The sequence below is a fragment of the Vespula vulgaris genome, chromosome 16 (assembly GCF_905475345.1).
Source record: "Vespula vulgaris chromosome 16, iyVesVulg1.1, whole genome shotgun sequence".
NCBI lineage: Eukaryota > Metazoa > Arthropoda > Insecta > Hymenoptera > Vespidae > Vespula > Vespula vulgaris.
The window spans coordinates 4349895-4367817 of NC_066601.1; the positions used below are offsets into that span (position 1 = coordinate 4349895).

Genomic DNA, 17923 nt, shown 5'->3' on the forward strand with positions numbered 1-17923 from the left:
TTATAGTTTATATTCTGTCCATTCCTGTCGCCGAAGTCGCTAGTATCAATAAAAGAATAAATCGACTTATCGGTAGGATGGATAGTAAAGGATCGACTTTATCGATCGTTACATTACCGACATTGGTTGATACCGAGATGTCGATAGTAAACGGAAGATGGCGTTCAGGGCAATGGAGCGTATCGTAAAAATAACGATCCAATCGGAAGCGTGTAAACAATGGGCAAAGGGGCAATGATTGGCGGTGCTGTCGCCAAGTCGAGTGAGCTCAACGAATCAGAGGGCTAGGTTCAGCGACGTTGAGAAAATGGTCGCGCTTCTCGGCCGTAACCCCCCACCACCGGAGAAAAGCTGCGCGACCAGCGCTCGGTAGACTCAGCCATTTCTCTCGCGAAGCGTAGCAACGCGTTCGAGTTGGCGACGTGTGTTTTTTCAACGGTAGAACGTGCGGGTATTCCCGGAAGTTTTGCAAAATAACGCGACGCAAAAGGATGATACACTCCGGGCGGACCAGGCTCGAGGTAAGTCGACTAGGCGGCCTGTCGTCGCCTCATTTCCGTGCTTTCTTCGAAAGTCAAAACGGCGCGTCGAAGCTGTGTGCCACCACGGGGGGGTCGTGTGCGTGTCCAATGTTGTCATTGCCGTCGCGAACAGCTGATTCGCTCCACTGGCCTTCGCGTAGCGCGACAGCCTCTACTATCATCGTCCTACCTCTCTTTCTCGACGTCGTTGTTGCTACGACCAGAGAGAAAGAGAGAGAGAACGGAACGAACGAGAGAGACGGATGAGAGACGAGGAAAGAGAGAAGGAAAGGAATATTCTTTTGGTCCGAAGACAAAAACAAAAAAAAAGGAAAGCGAGATAAAGAAAACTAAGCGCAAATGTACGCGAAAGTTCTGTTTTCGTTCGAAGATGAAAATTGTATTTTCGTACGATTGGTAAAAGGCACGAGCAATGTTTTGTATATAGAACTTTTTCCATTTGCCACTTCTAGAATCTCTCTTTCGGCCAAGCGTGTTTGCGTTCTCTTGCATGCATCGACCGAACCGATCGGCCAAGTCCATCCTTTGTTCTCTCTCTCTCTCTCTCTCTCTCTCTCCCTCGCGCGCGCGTTTGCTCGGTCTGTCTCTCTTTCTCTTCTTCTCTTTATACGACACGTACATGTCTATATAGAAGAATATGCATCTAGCGAATATGTGTGTGAACCTACATGCATACATACATACATACATACATACATACATATATATATATATATATATATATATATATATATATATCTTCATCTCTTTCTCTTTCGTCGTTCTTCGTTGCGTCGACGACACGACGTCTTCCTATTCGTACCGTCGTATTGCTAACGCGTTCATCTTTGCGTCGTCGTCGACGACGACGACGAGGACGACGAGGATGATGATAACGATGGCATCGTCATCGTCATCGTCATCATCATCGTCGTCTCGATGTGTGCTCACGTTTTAAACGTCTCTTCGTCCCTTTGTTCCCCCTCTTGTCGATTCACCCGCTCGCCACCCCCTTTCTTTGTTCTTCTTCACGTCGGACAGACGACCAATACACACGTCCGAACAAAAATTCCGACACCTTGCTCTCTACGTGCGTGCATGCCTGTGTTTTCTTTTTTCTTTCTTTTTTTTTTCTTTATCTCTTTCGTTCGAACGACGAGAAAGAGATGAGGATAACGAGGATGCTACTCGTTTGGATTCACTTCGATCCCTTTTCTCACACGCGGACGATTCAAAAAATTATAAAAACGAATTCTGATGGACGAATGTTAATCTTTTAAGTTATCTGTTATCTCTTATCGACGACGTACTTTGCATCTTTTTCTCTTTATTTTTTTTTATTTTTTTTTTTTGTTAATTTTCGTTGGTATCATCGATGCATCTATCTCATGTAAAGGGTATCTTAGTATCTTAAAATTGTTAGAACGAATTTAATCGGTTAATATAATTCTGGAAAGAGAATTAAATAAGAAAGAAATGGGAGAACGAGAGAAATAATCGATTATGATACTTGTGCAATTTTTAATCGAGCAATACCCTCCTTTATTGACATTAATCATTCATTTCGAACATTTACATTTATAATCAATAATAATTAATCTATGAATAACAGTAATTGTGAAATGAAAGATTACTCCTATCTTTATTGGAGTCGTCCCAATAAAATAATATTATGATTTATGGCCATGACAATGCCAATGGTGGAGCCGATGATGTACTCCGAAGCAATAATACTATTCATACATCTGTATATATATATATGCTTTAAAACATTTAAATTATCATAAGTAAACGTTTGAAATTAGCTTTCAATTATCAAACAATGTTACAAAGTTAAATCAAATTTTCCCGAGCATACCTTCCTTTATTATTGTTTTATTTAATAATTGATTATTTAATCGTAGATTTTAAGGAATAAAAAAAAATAATCTCCTTCCTCATCCTTTTTTTAATTAATTTTATGTGGTACCATTCTTCCCCCTCTTTCTAGCATTATATTTTTTAATATTTTTCTCGTGATCGCGTGTCCGACAGTAAAATCACCCGAACCTTATTTTTACCTCGTGGTAGGATAATTTAAGACGCGAATTTCTACACTGAAATAAGTCGAAATAAATCGAACAGGTATAGAAACAGAGAGAAGGGGGAAGAGAGAGAGAATAAGAGATGACTGGCTGGCAGGAGCGCGCGAAATACATAACTGCGCGCGTTGCTTTCACGTTCAGACTTTGTTATCGCAATAATTATCGTAGATCGGTATTTAAAATTTTATCTATCTTTGTTTTCCTCTGTTTCTCTCTTTCTCCCACACGGCATAAAGAAATTTCACATTTCTCCGTTTAATTAGAAAGACGTAAAACAAAAATAATCGAGACGAGTTCGGATATTAGAATAATTGATTAATTCTATGATCGATGATGTAATCTTGATAAAAAAGAATAATTGCTATTAAGATCGACGTTAGTCATTTATCAGCAATCACGAAATGAAACGTTACTGCAATCTTTATTGAAGTTGTTGCAACAAAGTTAGATTACGTCTTATGATTATATGTCTAATGGAATCAACGGATGTATCCTGCAATGATACGGAGTTGTATGTCGCGAATGCATATACATTAACGAATTATCAGATGAAAGGCCTGACATGGAATTTTTATCATATTTAATTTCTGCGCGACGAGAACAGTTTCGATTCTTCATATATTATTAATTAATATACATATACATATAATATATTTATTTTTTCTAATTCTTATCAACTAATGATATATCTATTAGATAGGAAGGACGTCAATAGGTTTATACAAACGAAAAAAGAAAATAATGCAAAATAATATATAATAGTTTATTCGATGAGGTACGAATTATAATTTTAATAAATCTTTGTCTTGCACTCTTTATTTAAGTATTAAGAAAACGTAGACTTGTTTGTTCCCATCTAAAAAGGATCCACCGAGCTTAACGAGTCTTTCGTTGAGATTTGACTGTGTTACACGATGAGAGGATAACAACGTAACGAGGAGCTTCGGATTAGGAAAGTCCGATTCGTATAAAACTGAGTCAGCATCGGGAAGGTCGTTTTAAAATTACTACCAACCTTTATCGTCCAAGTGCATTGTCTTTGGCGGCCGTCTTTAGAGAGATCCTTCAAATTCTTTACAATTTCATTTCCTGCTTCATCGGAATCGTTTGCGTTGCGAAACTACTTACACGCGATTTCTCGTTGAGTACAAAAATAGAAAGAAAGATATGGAATATAACGTTCGGAGTATTCTTTTCTATATCCTTTTTTTTTCCATTATTATTATCAGAAAAAAAATGATCGGGAAGAAGCAAATTAACTGGGGGGTGAAGAAAAAAAAATTTGCTTTATTTAACTTTGGTTTTTCTTTTTCCTTTTTTTTTCCTTTTTTATATATATATTTTTTTTTTCCACAAATCGACGAATGATCGAGAACGATACTATGTGCCCCTGCGACGGGCAACCCCCTACACTCGTTTAATTTACATCTAAAATTTGCCTGATCGTTTGTGGGAGTAGACCTCAATATTTATCGCTCGCAATTCCGAGTCTTGTTGAAAATACGCGTTATCCGAAATACTTTGCCGTTGTCGAATCGCCGAACATAATATTTACTTTTGCTCGATTAATATACATACGTTCGTCGTACAAGTTTCTAAGGTCTTTACGCGTGATTAATGAGGTGATTTAAAAGATAATTCTCTTTCGGATACACGTTTACGTTTTTTTCTTGTTTTCTTCGTTGTTTCGTATGAGGGACGACGTAAATATTGAAAGAAAGAACGTGAACGATATTGCAAATGGCTCTGTACAGTTGTTTCTTTCTTTTAGAAATGATTATAAATTTTTCGAGAATTTATATTATAAAAATATATATTACTAAAAACAGAAGAAAAAAAAAACGTAGAAATTGTCGGCCGATTGGAGTAAAAGGTATCATTTTTTTTTCTCTTTCTCTCTCTCTCTCTCTCCTTACATTTTTTATCCGCCGCGGTGTTACGTGATTTCGAGAGATTCGTAAAAAAAAAAAAGGGAAAAAAAATATCTGGCTTAAAAGTTAATCGTCTTTATAAAGAAACGTAGTCGAGCAAAACATCGTAGTTATCGTCGAGTCACCGTCGTCGTCGTTGCACGATCGTTATCACTCGAAATGAATCGCAAGGAAAAGTAATATAGTTGTGAAGACACGGCCATTTTGAACTGTCATCAGGGGAGTACATATCAATGGGAAGAAAATTATGGATGGGCTCGTACACGTGAAGAGAATATCAGAAAGCATGACGTCACCGACGATACATTGGGATGTGTTTTAGAAAAAAGTAATTCGAGTGGGAGTGGGAGTAGGAGGAGGGGGTCAGATTGGCCAAGGTGTTCAACCGGTCGACGAGTCTGGAACCGGAAGTCAATGGTGGAGACAGCAGCATCCATCCTATCATTATCACCATTATCATCATCAGGGTGGTTATTGCACATCGCAATCGCATGCTCACAACAACCCTGTCACTACCATGAAGCAATCCTACGTGCAGGTTGGTCTTTCACTCTAATGTCCGTTGTTTTTCTCTTCTTTGCTCGTATTAAGCTACATCGTTAATATGTCCTATCATTGCCCGCTTAACATTATATTGTACGTTCGTCGGTGGACCGTCAGTTGCGCGCTATATGATTTTTCTTTGTATTTTCTCTCTCTCTCTCTCTCTCTCTTTCTCTGTCTCTTTCTCTCTCTTTTTATCCGAACCATTTTCTTTTTACTTTCAACGTCATTTTTTTCAGCTAACGTGGGTATTTCACGACGACGAGGCGCAGATTAACAAGAAACTGCCAAAGGAATTGTTATTAAGGTAACAATATGAGATGGCGTTATCTCCGAATGTCATTTTGAAAGCAACAATATCTGTGATTTCAGGATTCTCTCGTATCTTGATGTGATATCCTTATGCCGATGTGCCCAAGTAAGTAAGGCATGGAACGTATTAGCCCTCGACGGTTCCAACTGGCAAAGGATCGACCTATTCGATTTTCAACGAGACGTAGAGGTACATACATGTGTCGTGAAAGATCTCTCTTATAAGGATTGAAATTTCGATAAATTGCGCGTACACGATAATCCTCTTGTACAGGAATCGGTAATACGTAACATCTCGAGCCGTTGCGGTGGATTCCTTAGACAATTGTCTCTGAGAGGATGCCAAAGTATCGAGGACATATCCATGCAAGCATTAGCCGAATCTTGTCCCAACATCGAGGAACTTAATCTGAGTCAGTGCAAGAAAATCTCGGATACAACTTGTGCGGCCCTTAGTACACACTGTCGAAAGCTTCAACGATTAAATCTGGATTCCTGCCCCGAAATAACAGATCTTTCGCTGAAAGATCTCTCTGATGGTTGTTTATACCTAACTCACATCAATCTGTCGTGGTGCGAGTTACTTACCGACAATGGAGTCGAAGCTTTAGCAAGGGGCTGTAGAGAATTGCGTAGTTTTCTAAGCAAGGGCTGTCGTCAGTTGACTGACAGAGGTGTCAAATGTTTGGCACGGTATTGTCCAAATCTCGAAGCCATCAACCTACATGAATGCAGGGTACATACGTTGATTCAAATTATAAAAGATCTATTTTCACTAATGCGATCACAAGGAGACGATCGATTTTTTTTCTTTTTTTGTTTATTTATTTATTTATTTTTTTTTTTTTTATTTTCTCTTTTTTCAAATCGTGTATGTTGTCAGAAACAATGCGATGATTGTTCCAGAATATAACCGACGACGCGGTGAGAGAACTAGGTGAACAGTGTTCAAGACTGCATTACGTTTGTATATCGAATTGTCCTAATTTAACGGATTCGTCTCTCGTCACTTTGGCTCAACACTGTCCGCTTCTTAGTATTCTCGAGTGCGTTGCCTGCACGCGTTTCACGGATGCAGGCTTTCAAGCTCTCGCGAGAGTAAGTTGACAGTCGATGATGCTGTTATCCCGAAAAACAGCTGAGTCTGATCGACTTTCTTACCGTCTTAACTTTCAGAATTGCAGACTACTCGAAAAGATGGACCTCGAAGAGTGCCTTTTAATAACAGATGCCACCCTTATACACCTGGCCATGGGCTGTCCGAGATTGGAGAAGCTGGTATATCGATTAAATCTTAAGAAAATTCTTTTAAAAAATCCAATCGAGCGTACTTGTCCTTCTCTATCATCGGTTCGTTCTTTTGAAAACGTATAGAGTCTGTCCCATTGCGAGCTGATTACCGACGAAGGGATTCGGCAGCTTGCTCTTTCACCGTGTGCCGCTGAACACCTAGCGGTATTAGAGCTGGATAATTGCCCTCTCATCACGGACGCCAGTCTCGATCATCTTTTACAGGCCTGCCACAATCTCGAACGAATCGAGCTCTACGACTGTCAACTGATCACTAGAGCTGGCATACGTAGGCTCAGAGTACAGTGTTACATTTTTTTTCTTCTTTCGAATTACTCTCCTTACTATATATATATATACATATACATTAAACGCACACCATCCACTTGTCGCAAGATAAAGCTGATAAAACATCGTTAACGCTATTTCAGACACACTTGCCGAATATCAAAGTCCACGCATATTTTGCACCGGTCACGCCACCTCCTAATTCGGGAACACCTCGACAACGATATTGTCGATGCTGTGTCATTCTGTGATTTAACATACAAATGACACTGAAGTAAATCGTCCGATCTACCCCACGAAGAAACGTGGACTTTTTGTCGGTGGTCGCTGTCACGTTTAACGGCGATTATGGGACCTCTTTTGTGGTTACCAGAACAGGAATCCTGGTTGCCTACCGTCGACAGTGAGTGTGAGACTCACTGTCAATTTGTAAATGACAATTTCAAACGTTGAAACAAATTCGAGCTCCACACGCAACGAGAGTACAGTACGTTACCATCGTCGTCACCACAGTCACTGCTGCAAACTGCAACTACTACTATTACTATTAACCGCTACTACTGCTGTTACTCCTAATCGCTCTTATCGCTATTATTTCGCGTTATACTCTTGTTTTCTCGATAGTACCATGCATCCCTTCTTATCGCATTGTCACGTTGCAGAGACAGTCCGAGAAGGAAAGAAATCTTTGGGTTTCGTTAATAACGAATCTTATCTATGACACTAGCCTATCTTAGTTCGCAAGTTTGTCATTTTCTATCGAAATCTTTCACGTCGTAGAAATGATTTTCTGTCTTTTTTTTTTTTTTTTTTTTTCTTTTTCAACTTCGAACATTGCCACGTTATAAAGCGAAATAAACGCTGAACGAAATGTAGAGTCGTTACAAAATAACATACTTTTAATTTAGTTTACCATCCGATTTAATGGAAACGTACGTCCTGTAGCAGTTTCTTGACGAACACTGCCTCTAATGCTATTGATATATATAAAAAAAAAAACACAAGAAAAGAAAAGAAAAACAAAAAAAAACAAAAATTACGAGATAGAAACTCGACTTTGTAAAGTTGTAGAATTTAGTTCTCTGACGTAGGATGAGAAAAACCGTCGTGTCTTTGATGGAATACGTTTCACCGGTCCATCCATGAAACTATGACGGTACCTACGGGTTTCTTTCCTTTCAAGAGGACGCATGTCGCGAACTCGACTCTGCGCACAACGTCTTTCAAAAACTCGTTTAAGCGCAATCGTTTACTTGATCGAGGAATACCGGAGTATCGTCTTTCAAACTTGTACAACTACCAGCGTTAATGGTAGCGAATGTTAAGATGCATTTTATATTGATTTACGAGCAAACGATATATATATATACACACACACACGTACACACATAAACATACATATATATATTCCGCTCGCGAGTCGTAATTTTGAGTCCCAAGCGTACTACTACTTCTCCTCGACGGTCCAGGCATCTTCATTATCTTTTTTTTTTCTAGTTTTTTAATTGTCTTTTTTTTCTTTTTTTTTTGCTTTCTTTCTTTTTTCCTTCTTTTTTTTTTTTTTTTAATCTTATTCAAATAACTCGTCATGGACTAGGAGAGCACAGACTGAAAAAAAAAATACGAATCAAAGCGTTTAACGCGTCAAACGGATTAACTTTTGTGTCCAGCTGTCGACGCTGGGTTTTTTGACTTTTTAAGCTTAGGTTACGGAACGATGACAGTACGATTATAATATGTACGTTGCGGATATGTATCGAAATCGATGGTTTTTGTTTGTACAGACGACTCGAAGTGTCGCCGACGATCTACAACAAGAAAATTTTTGCTTTCCTTGATACTCCGATGCAATACCATTTACGCGAAATAATAATAATCTCTTCGCATGTTCGATATGGTGAATTTAAAGAGAAACGATTATATATATAAGAATGTATGCTACTAAAATTTAATTTCGTTTAAATGTCGTAAAACGTTATATTAGATTCGAATATCCGCTCTTATAAAAGTTCTCATGACGGAACGTTTGAGCACGATTCGTTTGATCGCAGAATAAATTTAAACATGATCGAGAAAATTATTCTCGCAAAGAAATATTTTCGCGCGTTCGATAGCGGCACTCGACGAAAAATTTTAATAAAATACAATCAAGTGGGTTCGACCACGCGTGCAATATTATTATTATTATTGTTGTTGTTGTTGTTGTTATTATAATTATTTTTATTATTATTATTATAATTATGATTATTATTATTATTATTATCGTTACCATATGCACCACTTGATGAATTGGTTTCTTTTATTTTTCTGTTTTTTTTTCTTCCTCTTTTATATTGCTTCTCTTAATTTTAGAACAAAAAAAAAAAAGAAATAATAGAGAAGAATCGCGTTGTGTCGTTCGTGCGTACTCGACCATGTAAATGCCATCGTGTGTGTCGTTGCGTCAAAGTTGCAATTGTTAATCCTCTGATTAGGATGTAAGAGCGTCGTACTGCATATATTTAATATAGCGTGTAAAAGATTAATGAATGAAAACAACTAGGATTAACAAAAAAAAAAGGAAATAAAAAACAGTAAATGAAGGATAAATATACTTATACATATATATATATGTGTGTGTATACATATATATATGTATGTATGTATGTATATGAGATATGTTTTATACGCTGCATGTCATCTTTAGGAAACTAATGTGATCATCGTAATGTCTCGTTCTAAGGGTTGAGTTTACGATTAAGCGAATATTTCATTGCCAATCTAAGGCAATAATGTTTGTACGTTCACGTTATACTACCGACAAGCCTCAAAGGTTTCCCATTTCTCGCTCAAATGTCTTTCGTATTATAATATATTTTGTAGAATTATATGATCGAAAATAAGCTCTCAAAAAGCTCTGAAATGATCTAGAACGAAGTACAAATATATTATCTACGTATGAATTCAATTAACTAACATTGAATGATGCGTCGACATGATGAAGATATAATTATTGTTTCAATTAACAGAGAAGACATTGTACTATATATTTATCAATAATGAAGAGAATACAAACCTGCAGAAGTCTGTCGGTACTTCGAATCGGTCGTGTGTGTAACTGGAATCGATACGGGATAATTCGCGAAACCGCCTGAATTTTGATGAAACAAAAAGAAGAAAAATTATAGACGGTCGTCTTGAACCGTTTTATCCTAATAATCGCAAACATCACACCGTTCAATCATGTTGTAACGATATTAATGAAACAAAAATGAGAAGCATCATGAATATAATAGAAGTCGAGTGATCGAGCAAGTGTTTGGCTGTGCAGTAGTATAGGAAGAAAATGAAAAAAAAATGAATATGAAAAAGCGTAATAGAAACAATGAGTGAGATATAGAAAAAAAGAAAATTAGAAGAAAGCGAGAAAGAGAGAGAGAGAGAGAGAGAGAGAGAGAGAGAGAGTGAGGATGCGAAAGTAAGAGAATAAGATTCAGATGTTATTCGAAGATCAGTGAAAGTATTCCTATATCTGTTTGCCCAATCGTCATTCTTATTCTCAGGAACGCGTTTTTATGTCCTTGAAAGGACTTCGCCGTCACGCGATACAGGATCATCGTGTCTGTCGAGAATGTCCATAGGGAAAAGGGTTAAACGGGAAAGAAAATAAATTGTATGAAACAGAATGGTCTACACGTGTCGGCCTACACGTGCCTCCCGAAAAATTCCCGATTTATAATTGTCGATGGAAAATCGACTTTATCGAGAGGACGTCATTCAAACAGATCCGCGTACGAATACTGTAGCTGATTATATTGACACTTTGCTGCTTTGATGAGCTGCAGTCTACCATGTATATATTTTCATTAATGTATGTATAATAAAATATATTCGAGATAATATACGCTTCGAATGGATATATTTGCAATCCACTCCATCAATGCAATCAAGATATTGTTTCGATAATATATGTAATAACAAATTCGATAATTTAAAACTATATTTGGACAAATAAATAAATTGAAGTTGCGTGTATTTTATTGATAGCACAATAATCTACGTGATAATTCTTAATTAATCAATAATATTGGTAGTTCATAATGATTCTTTGAGAATGTACGGAACAAGTAGATATTTGAAAATATCGAATTTGCGATAGTGATATCGATTGATCGATAGTATTTTATCCAACAGATGTCATTAGTGTTGTAAACACATGTCCGTTGTATTTGCGGTTTGTTGAAACATAACCTATGAAATGAGAAACGTTTGGAGACGCTAAATATTGTTAGTAATTAGTAATTAATTCGTTCTTACGTAAATGAACTTAATTGTACAGTAAAAATCATTTTTGCAGGATAATATTATCATTTCTAATTATATATATATATATATATATAAAATGTGCAAGTAAATATTATACATCTACCTGTACTTTTACAGATTTGAATAGTTTGTTAATATAATCGAAAGGTATTCAAAATGAGTAAATACAGAAGACAAGAAACCTCAAGCGAGGATAGCGATAGTGAGGAAGAAAGACGTAAAAAAGATATAAAAGAGAGAGATGAATTTGCAAACCGTCTTAAAGCTAAGGATGACACTAAGACACGTAAAGTTGCTATGCCTGCTGGCTCTGGAGCAGGTAAGAAATTGCAATATTTGAAGTTTTTTGCCTTTGGAATTAATATACAAATTTTTTTTAAAGCTGAAGCAGCAAAAAGACTTAAACTCATGGAAACCGATGCTAGAGAAAAGCTTGTCCCAAAACTGAGAGTGGAATCTCGCAGAAAATATTTAGAAAAACGTAAAGAGGATAAGGTGGCAGAATTAGAAGCAGATATTATCGATGATGAATATCTATTTGAAGAAGAAATGTAATTTTTGAATTATATTTAAATTGATAATAATGATTTGTTAATAATACTGTTTATTATAGTTTGACAGAACGTGAAAAGCGTGAAAGAGCTCATAAGAAACAATTATTACAATTGGCAAAAGAACATGAAAAGGCAAGGGAACTTGAAAGAGTACAAAGGTATCATATGCCTTTGGAAAAAAAGAAATTGGAAGCTGAGATAGAACCACCCGATACAGAACCACCGCAATCTGAACAAAGTAAATGGGAGTCTGATCAGATGTCATCTGCCGTATTTAGATTTGGAGCAAAGGATAGAAAAGGTATAATAATAATTATCCTAATTCACTACCTTTATGATTCATTAATATGCAATCAAATAACAGCACAACAGGATTATGATCTTTTATTGGAGGATGAAATAGAATTTATTCAGGCACTGCGTATGCCTGGAAGTGAAAAAGGTACAAAACGTGAACCAAGTCCTTCTCCACAGGCAAAAATTTTGCAAACCATACAAGAAACAAAAAAGAGCTTACCGATATATCCTTTTAAGAACGATCTTATCCAAGCTATTAAAGAACATCAGGTATTGCATTGTTTATGGGACAAGTTGATTTGAAACAAATTTTATTGCAAAACTTGATAGTAAATAGTTTAACACCATCGTTTCAGATTCTGATCATAGAAGGTGAAACAGGTTCAGGGAAGACTACACAAATTCCTCAGTATTTATACGAATCGGGCTTTGCAGTGAACGATAAAATTATTGGTTGCAGCGAGCCTCGCCGAGTAGCAGCAATGTCCGTAGCTGCTAGAGTAGCTCATGAAATGGCTGTAAAACTTGGAAACGAAGTTGGTTATGCGATTCGTTTCGAAGATTGTACGTCTCATCGTACGCGTATAAAATACATGACTGACGGTACATTGCATCGTGAATTCCTTAGTCAGCCTGATTTAGCGTCATACAGGTAATCTCTTAAAACGCCAGAAAACAATTTGTTGTAAATCATAATTGGATCATTTTTATATGTTTATTGACAACAATGTACGTTGTTTTTAGCGTAATGATAATTGACGAAGCTCATGAGCGCACATTACATACCGATATTTTATTTGGTTTGGTCAAGGATATTACAAGATTCCGTTCAGACTTGAAACTGTTAATTTCTTCGGCAACATTAGATGCGACAAAGTTTAGCGAATTCTTCGACGATGCTCCAATTTTTCGTATACCTGGTCGTCGTTTCCCTGTAGATATATATTATACAAAAGCGCCTGAAGCGGACTATATCGACGCATGTGTAGTCTCTATTCTTCAAATTCATGCGACACAACCGCCAGGAGATGTGCTAGTATTTCTAACTGGTGAGTACATACTTGTCATGAATCGTTAGAATCGTGTCATTGAACGTATACATAGGTACAAGCATCAATTAGAATATTCATGACATTTAACAGTTGCAAATCAGCTAGTAACTTAAAAAATGTCGATAAGGTCAGGACGAGATTGAGACGTGTCAAGAGATGTTACAAGAGAGAGTAAGAAGGCTGGGAAGTAAGTTGGCTGAACTTTTGATATTGCCTGTTTATGCAAACTTGCCGAGTGATATGCAAGCTAAAATATTTCAACCTACTCCACCTGGCGCTAGAAAGGTATTTTATTATTTTTTTCATTGGCTTCATTTCGACGATCTACTTGCGCGTTATCTTTTCCAATAGGTTGTTCTGGCTACTAACATTGCAGAGACGTCTTTAACGATCGATAATATCGTTTACGTGATAGATCCTGGATTTGCGAAACAGAATAATTTTAATTCTCGAACAGGAATGGAAAGTCTGATGGTTGTCCCGATTAGCAAAGCTTCCGCAATGCAGCGAGCTGGTCGCGCTGGCAGAGTAGCGCCTGGTAAATGTTTCAGACTTTACACAGCATGGGCATATCAACACGAGTTGGAAGATAATACTGTACCTGAAATACAAAGGATAAATCTTGGTTTGTATTAATTCGACGATAGTATGAGAGAAATTTCATCATTCGCACAATAATTTGATTATATGATAAATCACGTTATAGGTAACGCAGTGCTCACTTTGAAAGCTCTAGGTATTAACGATTTAGTTCACTTTGATTTTCTCGATCCACCACCGCATGAAACATTAGTATTAGCTTTAGAGCAGCTTTACGCTTTGGGTGCCCTTAATCATCGCGGCGAATTAACTAAACTCGGTCGACGAATGGCAGAATTTCCACTTGATCCAATGATGGCAAAAATGTTGTTAGCTAGCGAACGTTATCGTTGCTCTGAAGAAGTGGCCACCATAGCTGCTATGCTTTCTGTAAACGGAGCAATCTTCTATAGACCCAAAGATAAAATTATACATGCTGATACAGCTCGAAAAAATTTTCACGTTCCTGGTGGAGATCATCTTACTCTTCTTAATGTTTATAATCAGTGGCAACAAAGTGATTTTAGTACTCATTGGTGTTACGAAAATTTCATTCAGCATAGGTATGCACGAATTGTTTTCTGTTTTCTCGTTTTACTTTTACATCGTCGTATCAACGATATATTTGTTCGATTAGATCGATGAAACGAGCCAGAGATGTTAGGGAACAGTTAATCGGCTTGATGCAACGTGTCGAAATGGAACTTGTCTCGGGTATTACAGAAACAGTTAATATTCGGAAAGTATGTCATTTTGTTATTAGCTTTGAAACTTCTAAGTACTCTTATTACATTCATTCCTAAAATATTTCAGGCTATTACGGCAGGTTATTTCTATCACGTAGCTCGTTTGTCAAAGGGAGGCCATTATAAAACAGCAAAACACAATCAAACGGTGTCGATTCATCCGAATAGTTCTCTATTTCAAGAACTTCCACGATGGTTGCTTTATCACGAATTAGTATTTACGACGAAAGAATTCATGCGACAGGTATTTCGTAAAAACCTTGGAAGTAATGGTTTGATACAAACATTTAATATACGTCCAATCGTTATAACGAATTGATTAAATATACTTAGGTTACCGAAATAGAAAGCAAATGGTTGTTGGAAGTTGCACCACATTATTACAAACCCAAAGAACTTGAAGACTCGACAAATAAAAAAATGCCTAAAGTTGCAGGCAGAGCACGGCCAGATGGAACCAACTGAGTAACAGTAGTTAAAATACTTTTTGTACAGATGAAACTTTTATATTACAGAAAATAAAACCACAATCCTTCATGATTGTACAATATTTTAGTACACCTTTGTAAAATGTAAATCTATTACTCGTAAAATATATTTTATCATATTCCTTCGTTTCAGAGCAATTATTCGAAAGAGAATATAAAAGTATATCGAGAGTTGGTAGAAAAAGAAATATGTATAATTACTCGTTAAACGATAATGAAGCATTCGTAAGAACTTCATACATTTTAAAAGCCTTTGGAATAACAAACTTGGACCGTATAACGTAGAATCTCGTCATTTATTTCTATCTCTTTATATAATAATATTATAATTATACGTGGTACTCGTAGACAGAGAAATTGCTTGAAAATGAACCTCCTGACTCGAATGCAGTATTATAAAAATTTACTGACGGTATAGCCAGAGAGAGAGAGAGAAAGAGACAGGACAATTATTAGCTATAGATTATGATGTAAATTGCATATTACATAGGATAAGACGATGATAACTACGGTCTGTATATTTACTGTATAAGTAAAGAAACCTCTCTTGCGGTGTTAACAACAAAAGGCAGAGACATATGTATGAATAAAGAATAAACTAAGAAAGACATTCATGCTATAGAACGTACATACGTATCTACTAATAATCTAATATTTTTATTTCTTATCGTCAGTGAGAAGATGTAACATTTTTTTAAAGACAGATTCCATTGTGATTTTACGATCTCGTAAAGCAAAAGATTAATATATAAAATTGAATAAGACATAGGAAAAAATAATGCATACTCTTCCTTTATCATTCGGCCTGTTAACTTACGTTGGTTTTTGGCGACCAACAAAATGGTCATCGAATTCTTTAAAGTATTTCATTTACAACGTTTATACGACTTTCATGGTATTCTTGCTTTATACATTCGCATTCTGTGGGTTCATGGATGCTCTGATTGATCATGACTTGGATAACTTACTTGAAAAGTTTTCACTCTTTATATCCGTCATCGGAGTTTGTATCAAAGTGACGAACATTTTAATCAATCGAAATAGTATTATTTCAGTTGCAAACATGCTTCTAAAGGAGGTATGCATTCCACGTGATTCAGAGGAGCTGGCAATTAAACAGAAGTTTGATAAAAATGCCAAGTGAGTACTAATTAAGTGATAGATAGATATTATGCGTTATATTCGGATCCTAGTAGTAAAGGTAAGCCGTATGGTCAGATTTATTATACGTATTAAAAATTTACTCGTTTTAATATCGCTTTTTAGAAAGTCACAAATTAATGTAAAACGTGTTACCTTAGAACTATCACAATTTATTGCGAAATCTTGAACGAGACAACCGTCTTCTTCGCAACTGTGGCTCAATTTGGTAAATTCTTAGAAACTCGTACTTTACCGCTTGCCGATTGGACACCATACGATCGTACCTCGAATATTATGTTTTGGATCACTTTACTTCATCAATCCTTTGCTCTCATGGTGTGTGCTAACTCGAGCGTGGCTCACGAGACCATAATATCCGGACTGATGATACAAATTTGTGCTCAATTGGAGATACTCTGTCATCGGGCAAGAACATTGCCAACGTTTCTGCAAAAGACACAGAAAAATTATTCCTCTAAAGAGGACTTTAAAAAAGTCGAAAATAAAGTTATTGGTGAATTGGTCGAGTATCATCTTTACGTTTATAAGTAAAAAATTACTATAATTTCATTGAAAATAATGATACTGGTTGTTAGTATATAGATACTTTTATACATTATTTATATTTTTACTTTATATATAATATATATAGAGAGAAAAATATGAGTTACGATTTTTTTTTACGAGTTAAATTTATTGACATTCTTGTTTCTTCATTTCATTATTATTATTATTAATAATGTTATAATCTCACAAATTCGATATATATATATATATAATTTTTTTTGGACACTATTACAAAGAAATTGTTTGATTTTAGGTTTGCTAAAAAAGTCAATGACGTGTTCATGCTTATGATATTCATGCAATTTTCTATAAGTTCTACAGTACTCTGCATGAGCGTGTATAAATTATCAACGAAAGATGTGATAAGCCTGGATTTCCTGTGGACATTTTTTTATCTCACGTGTATGCTCACTCAACTCTTCCTTTATTGTTGGTTTGGTAACGAAGTTACGTTAAGGGTCAGCATTTATAAAAAAAAAAAAAAGAAAAAAACTTTCTATTTATTTTTTATATGATTCTTCAATAATCTTTCTTATTTTTATTTTATAGAGTAAAAAAATTGGAGATGCATTTTATGAAATGGATTGGATATCATTAAGAAGTAAAGTAATAAAAAATCTTACTATAATAATGGCACGAACAACGAGAGCCATCGAAATGAATAGTGGCTATATAGTGAAACTCTCAGCAGAATCGTTTATGATCGTAAATAACGAAAGAATTAACAATTAACATATTATCACTTCAATAATTGTACACTATTAATTCTATTATTCAATTTCAGATAATTAAAGTCTCATATTCTGCTTATAATGTTTTACAAACTTCGTCATAATATACTTGTTATATCAACAAATACATATACCGTTTGACGGTGTAGTTACGTTCCATACTTTAAAACGTAGTGAATATTATTATTTTATTTGTTTCATTTTTAATAAAATCCACGAGAACAAATCATGATAATAATAATAGAAGAAGAAGAATTATAGTATAAATATGATGTCAACGCAGAACTGTTCAAGATTATCCGGAACTCGTCTATACGTATCGCTGGCTATAGCTGCTTGTGCTTTTTAATTATTTATAAAATAAAATGTCCAGAGGGCAAAAATACGTTGAAAGTTTTTAATTACGGACGAAAGACATGGAAGTCGCTAATTGTCAATAAATTATGTAACATTGATTAGTCTCTACGTCTCCGTCTCTTGGGATATTCAATA

The 17923-nt window shown here is 35.8% G+C and overlaps 3 protein-coding genes across 8 annotated transcripts; all 3 read left to right on the forward strand.

Moving 5' to 3' along the window:
• Positions 1-351: 351 nt before the first annotated feature.
• LOC127069752 (F-box/LRR-repeat protein 20) lies at positions 352-10850 on the forward strand. 5 transcript variants are annotated; one of them, XM_051007181.1, is made up of 9 exons: positions 355-521; positions 4859-5074; positions 5319-5386; positions 5452-5581; positions 5666-6127; positions 6298-6489; positions 6568-6669; positions 6766-6970; positions 7113-10850. In XM_051007181.1, exons 1-9 carry the CDS (start codon positions 492-494, stop codon positions 7169-7171), a joined length of 1464 nt encoding a protein of 487 aa, XP_050863138.1. In that variant the 5' UTR covers positions 355-491; the 3' UTR covers positions 7172-10850. The 5 variants fall into 5 exon arrangements, with proteins under 5 accessions (XP_050863136.1, XP_050863138.1, XP_050863139.1 ...); XM_051007180.1 differs by having other exon boundaries at positions 357-521; positions 6766-6981; XM_051007179.1 differs by having other exon boundaries at positions 352-521; positions 6766-10850.
• A 252-nt stretch (positions 10851-11102) lies between these two features.
• On the forward strand, positions 11103-15060 carry LOC127069749 (pre-mRNA-splicing factor ATP-dependent RNA helicase DHX16). 2 transcript variants are annotated; one of them, XM_051007173.1, is made up of 13 exons: positions 11110-11235; positions 11392-11593; positions 11657-11825; positions 11888-12129; positions 12193-12395; positions 12482-12777; positions 12870-13174; positions 13305-13462; positions 13529-13802; positions 13884-14319; positions 14394-14499; positions 14570-14746; positions 14836-15060. In XM_051007173.1, exons 2-13 carry the CDS (start codon positions 11431-11433, stop codon positions 14965-14967), a joined length of 2661 nt encoding a protein of 886 aa, XP_050863130.1. In that variant the 5' UTR covers positions 11110-11235; positions 11392-11430; the 3' UTR covers positions 14968-15060. The 2 variants fall into 2 exon arrangements, with proteins under 2 accessions (XP_050863129.1, XP_050863130.1); XM_051007172.1 differs by having other exon boundaries at positions 11103-11235; positions 11888-12395.
• Positions 15061-15255: 195 nt separating this feature from the next.
• On the forward strand, positions 15256-17816 carry LOC127069766 (odorant receptor Or1-like). The gene is made up of 5 exons (XM_051007207.1): positions 15256-16130; positions 16292-16681; positions 16954-17158; positions 17250-17405; positions 17485-17816. The coding sequence occupies exons 1-5, from the start codon at positions 15769-15771 to the stop codon at positions 17533-17535; spliced, it is 1164 nt and encodes a 387-aa protein (XP_050863164.1). The 5' UTR covers positions 15256-15768; the 3' UTR covers positions 17536-17816.
• The last annotated feature ends 107 nt before the right edge of the window (positions 17817-17923 follow it).